At 47.5% G+C, this 6,090-nt stretch overlaps 1 protein-coding gene across 1 annotated transcript; it reads right to left on the reverse strand.

The window, feature by feature from the left end:
* Window positions 1-2,803: 2,803 nt before the first annotated feature.
* LOC147957557 (uncharacterized) lies at window positions 2,804-4,162 on the reverse strand. The gene is made up of 2 exons (XM_087537021.1): window positions 3,006-4,162; window positions 2,804-2,930 (listed from the first exon to the last, which is right to left on the reverse strand). Exons 1-2 carry the CDS (start codon window positions 4,160-4,162, stop codon window positions 2,804-2,806), a joined length of 1,284 nt encoding a protein of 427 aa, XP_087393147.1.
* Window positions 4,163-6,090: the final 1,928 nt, after the last annotated feature.

The raw sequence follows: 6,090 nt of genomic DNA on the forward strand, positions 1-6,090 counted from the left end.
AGTTGGTGGCCTTTAGTACTTGACTCTCACCAGACCCGACATTTCTTTTGCAATTAATAAAGTGTGTCAATATCTTCATGCACCAACCACAGTTCATTGGACAGCAGCCAAGAGAATTCTAAGGTACATAAAGAACACTTTGACTACAGGTCTTACCTTCAGACGATCATCTTCCACACTTGTTAGTGCTTTCTCAGATGCTGACTTGGCTGGCTGTTTAGATGACAGAAGATCAACAGGTGGTTTTGCTATCTTCTATGGTCCTAATTTAATTTCATGATGTGCCAAGAAACAAGCTACTGTTTCCAGGTCAAGTACAGAAGCAGAATACAAGGCCTTAGCAAACACAACAGCAGAAGTTATTTGGATTCAGTCTATGCTCAAAGAGCTTGGAGTGCCACAAGCCCAACCTCCTTGCTTATGGTGTGATAATCTTGGTGCCACCTACTTGTCTGCTAACCCAGTTTTTCATGTCAGGACCAAACACATTGAGATAGATTTTCATTTTGTAAGAGAATGTGTTGCAAACAAACAGCTAGATGTCAGATTCATTCCCTCCAAGGAACAAATTGCAGATGGACTTACCAAGGCCTTGCCAACCAGAAGCTTTGAGGAATTTAGGCGTAATCTCAACCAAATCTAGTTGTGATTAAGGGGGCGTGTTAAACAACCTTCTGTCACGCTCAGCATCCAGGAACTTGGCGCACAAGCTTAGGTAGTTAGGGAGATCTCCTTTCTGTTATGTTTATCTTTGTACTCCCTTATCTCCATGTATCTCTTCTGGTTGTTGCAACCGAATCATGTATGCCTCTGCGAGAGCTGGCCTCGCCTCAATCAATATATAACCGCGGGCTGTCATGTATGACAGTTGAGACGCTTCTCCGAATCCTAACAAATTCTTCTCACGCGAACAACGATGTCGCCTTCAGTACATCACTCCTATCGTGTCTAGCGTCAATACGACGACCTCCTCCTCAACGGCCGGTCACAGGATGGGCAGCAGGCTGTGCTGCTTCAATGCCCTATAGCAGCAACAGTAGGCGCCTCAAGTGCGCCAATGGTCGACATGTCGGGCGGCGTAGGGCGCCCGGAGGAGCCTTGGCAACTTGTCCAGTCGCGTCACAGGCCGCATCATGCGACTTTCGTCCACCGGCAATGAAGATGCGCCTGCCACCTCCAGAGTGGCTGCGGGGTCGGTGTCGTCGTTTCCATGAAAAGGGGCACTGGGCAGCCAAAATGCAGAGTGCCGCTGAGATGCAACAACTACACAATTTTCGGCCATAAATCTTAGGGTTGCACTGCTCCTACTGCTCCCCACCCCCGCCGGTTCAAGGCCATCGTCAAGCCCCACCGCCGCTGCTCCACAAGCCACCAACGTCGCCCAACATCACCTCCAAGGCACACATCGCAAGCAAGCCACTGCCTCACGGTGGGGCGACGCCACGGTCCGCCCGAGGGAGGACTCCATCATCATGTCCTCCATCCCCGAGATGCAGCAAGAGGCCACGTTCCTCTCCACCAATGCCGCAGTGGTCTGGCTCAATGGTGCTTGCTCCAACATCCCCATCTAGAAGATCAAGGAGGCATTTGGTCCCCTTCGGCGCCTTGCCAAACGATGTCACGGTCGTGAACAACTACCCATAGCAGTTCTTCTTCAAGTTCACCCATCACCACCAATGCTCTGACGTCATTACCCGTAGACTTCCTTACAACAACTTCCATGTCCAGGTGCGCCAATGACAACCCAGGGGCGGCGCGCGGGTGCGGAAGCGGCGGCGGCTAGGGTTTAGGATCGATTAGGCTGATACCATGTTAGAAAGGAGAGGGGGATTTGGTGGAATAATTCGTTGTATTGCTTGAGCCTCGTGTGCATATATATAGGATTACATAATCTATCTACTTGGAGTACAAGACAAGGCAGAATAAATTCTAGTCTATCTCGTCTTTCCTAATAATCAATATACTCAACACTGATGAGAAACGAAAAAAAAAATTGTTGGTAGCTAGCTAGCTTCGCTAGTCAGTTTAAAAGATTAATTAGTATCTTCGCTAGATTTATTTTTCAAAATCCCACCTATTTATTTCAACACATCGTGATATATCAACATGTGTATGAAACCATCATATGCAGATACAATTGGCTCTTCTCTTAGAGATGCTCTAAAGGTAACTCAATTTGTTTCTCCCTGATGGGCGAGATTTCTAGGTCTGTTATATTTATAATATCTAACACTTAGCCTGCCAAGCTGGAATCGAAGGGGTTCATCTAAAAAAGCGATAGCACATTCCAATATTTCTGCATTTTTCTTCATGGCGGATGCAGAGGATAGCAATCTCCAGTGTTTTGGATGCAAGAACAATTAGGCCTAGAGAAAAGGACATGAACACAAAAGAAGATGTCAGAGGGTTATCATAAAAAAAAGGCCAATAAAATTAGAATGAGCACATGTACAAGGAAATCATGGATCAGATAGGTAAAATAAACTTTTGAAGCAATTTCTGTCTGTAATTAATCTAGCTTGTTTTCGCAGAAGCTATTTAAGATTATGAACAGTACAGGCTGGGTAGAACGAAAAAAAGACATCAAATTGAAAGTACGACTCTACTTCGTCTAATTGAAAATAAAAGATGTTCTAGAGAGCTTGCAGTCAAATTTCTCAAATAGATGAAAATGGTAACGTGGGATTGTCAAGAAAATAGTTTAATAATACGCATTTTCTTAATTACTTACTTACATATTCGTAATAAAATCAATGGTTAAACTGACTATTAAAAATATCCCATGCTATACATACAAGTGTCGCTAGCTAAATAAACGAGTAGGGCTTATGAGGGAGGGGTCATGAGAATGATTTACCCCGTCTCGAAACTTTTGCTTCACCTTCCACGTGAGTGGTTCATTATCCCGCCAATACATTAGTCCCTTGTTCCTGCAAGTGAATAATCAATTAACAATGTATCTTATCATTAACAATTAATTAAGCAGGTAAATCATACATACATACCAGTGACCACGTGAGCAACATGTAAAGACATGGGTGATAAGGCTACATGGTCCTTGTGTCAAATTGCTCATGCTGCATTCATCGGTTGCTAGCGACCAGGTGCTACTACCAAGACAGTATTGAGAAAATGTTAACTCCCGTGGATGCTGATAGATCACGGCGTTGCCTGTAGTGGGAGGCAGTATCTTGGAAGAGACACACAATGCCCGTCCTCCCACGAATATGACTTTGTCTCCGATTCCTTTTACCGGGACATACCGTTCTGAAACAAGATCCGACAGCCTGTGAACCGCCAGGTGGGTGAAGGACATGTCGTTGTGCCCGACCACTAGGACCTCCGAGTCACATTCTACCAGATAGACAGGATAGGCGAGTATCTCCCTTGGGATCGTGGCAATCAGCTTTGGTGTATCCTGCAGGTGCGCCTCCATCTGAAAAACCTGTGCTACATCAGGATCAATATCTTCAAAGTAAGTGTCATGTACGAGATATTGCTTGCCTCCTGTCGACAATGGTTGGTAATGACTTGGAACTCTCCATGACAGCATACTCCACTCCGTATCTTGGGAGGTAGCAACAGCTGCCCGCATCATACGGATCAAGATAACCATGACTCTCACGACTCCGTCGTCAGCGACCGAGATGGAAGCAGAGATGTGTCTCATTAGTTTCAGCTTGGTTGCCTCCGGATAATCGGTCTTGAGTTGCATGGCAAGAGACGTGAGCGGTGGGAGCTCGACGATGTCGCCAGTGAAAGGGTGGAGGAGGCGGATGGCGGTGTCCTCGTCTCGCTGGAGGACCAGGAGGCCCTCGACGGAGTCAAGAACACAGTGATCCGTCAACAGCGGGAGCCGGACGCGGACAAAGATCCCCGAGTCGAGGTTGAAGAACCGGATGTGTCCACCGAGATTTTCATGGCCGGGGTGAAGTCCATGGCCCTCAGCGAACATCATCCAGCGGCGCGGGTGAAAGCGTGGGTCGATCACGCCTCGGCCCCGCGGAGACACGGCGGAAGACCGCCAGTTGGTGCACACGGCACGGAGGCGAACGTAGTCCGTCAGGTCGCCGGCCAGCAGGCGGCCCGCCACAAGACGAATCATATCTTCTGGCAGCGATGCCCATGGAGACCGGGTGGTCGGCGGCAGTGAAGGTGACATATTGCTGGTACAGATTCACGATCCAAACCTGCAAGAAACCAACTTTATTTTGTTAGAAAAACTATAAACAATAATAGATTGAAAAAGGTTACTGGAACCACGGAATCCATACCTCAACAATATGCAAAACTATAATAATATTAATGCACGGTATTAGACGTAAGAGTTTCACGGCTGGCGGCAGGAAGAAAGATATGCGGCGCGATTAAAAAAGTTAGGCAAGCGATAACGCACCTCGCGTCAGTTTAGGCTCGATGCAATCTAATTCGATTCTCGTAGGATATATATACATACATACATATATATATATATATATATATATATATATATATATATATATATATATATATATATGAAACGGACTATCATTGGGTTTATGTACGATACGGACAAGAGTTCGGATAGATGATGCATAATCAAGTTCAAAGACGATGGACTCCCACTGTCCGACGACTTATTAGCGTTAAAACTATCAGAGGAGAACCTCGCAAAAAAAAAACGCTTGTACACGGTGTGCCGGCCGAACCGTTGCGCGCGACGCGTTGGATAAGAAGCGATCATACGGCCCAACACGCTCGCTCACATGTAGGCCCACCTTGTCCCCTTCCGGGTGTCTTCCTTCTCAATTCGTCCACTTCTTCGCACCATCCACTAGCACATCTCCACGGCTTGCTCAGCGCCAACCTCGCGCGCTCCGGCGTTGCCGGCGAGTCTCTCTCCTCGAACAGTCATGGACATGGCACCCTCGAGCTTGACATCTTCCCCTCCTCTATCTCTACCTCCCCACGAGAACCACCATTTGCACGCCCCTCACCACCGTTGCTATAATGGCCCACCTCTGCCACTACTCTAAGCTTCCTTTTCGGGCTTCTGCAGTGGGCAGCGGCGCTGCGAGCGACGACCTCTTTTTTTTTTTTTTGCTTCAACCGAATGGACGTTGTGAAACGAGGGTGAGAGCAGCACTACAACTGGCGACGTCAAAAGCTAGAGCCAGCTTTGGCCAAAGTTACAACCGACCACAGTGCACCGACAAAATCTGGAATCAGAGACAAAAAAAGGTACAACCACGCAAATATTGGACATCACATAAAAGAATTATCTGAACTCAACATCACCACTCTTTCTTGACTGTCTGTTTAAAACTTGAAGGAATTTTACCATCACCCTGTGTCACCATGAGTCAAATTCGCAGTTGTCTCACCCTTTTTCCCATATAATCTCTTACATGCCCCACAACTACGACACTCCGCCTCCTTCTGTATCTGTCATTCACACTTTTCCGTGTGCACTGAACACCATCGAATGTATAGCCATGTACTTTCTCAGTTTTTGACAATTTCAGACTTTCCGCCACTTTCTCAGATTCCCTATGGTCCACTCTCATCCATCTGACTTGTCAAACTCAATAGATCTAGTCACCAACTTGAACCTGGTACTCGCCAACACTGCTTCAGCACCCTCCGCACACTTTGTCTGACCACCAATGCCTTGGCCTGTCGCCGTGTCCCGTGCTTACCGCACGCCTTGCCGCTATCACCACGTCATGCCTCTGCTGTCCTGGTCGAGTCTACCAAGATCGCGAACCCACATCACTGAACCCCCACTGCAGAGAACCACTGATCATCACCGACCGATGCCGAGTATCATGTCTCCATCAGACCACCGGTACCCAGCCCGACCCACGTGTCTCTTACTGTCCCGCTGAAATAGGCTTCAACTCTTCGAATTCTTATGCCGTAGCCCCTCCAACAGCTCAGAGTGAAGTCTTACGCCAGACTCCAGCTCCACTTTCAACATGACTCCATGTAGCTAGCCATGCTACCCTGTGCTCCGTTGACTTCAAGTTCCCTTGTGCGCACCATCTTAAATCAAACCCGCGTCAAAGTCTTGGCGAAGCCGCACAAGCCGTCAGACGTGCGCCACGTGTT

The sequence above is a fragment of the Triticum urartu genome, chromosome 7A (genome assembly GCF_056163025.1).
Source record: "Triticum urartu cultivar PI428250 chromosome 7A, HENAU_Tu73, whole genome shotgun sequence".
Taxonomy (NCBI): Eukaryota; Viridiplantae; Streptophyta; class Magnoliopsida; order Poales; family Poaceae; genus Triticum; species Triticum urartu.

Excerpts from the sequence above, each read along its gene's own strand:
- LOC147957557 (XM_087537021.1), bottom strand. The coding sequence starts at position 4,162 with ATGTCACCTTCACTGCCGCCGACCACCCGGTCTCCATGGGCATCGCTG. Across the intron at positions 2,931-3,005 it reads TGTTGCTCACGTGGTCACTG|GAACAAGGGACTAATGTATT; the intron begins GTATGTATGTAT and ends ATTCACTTGCAG.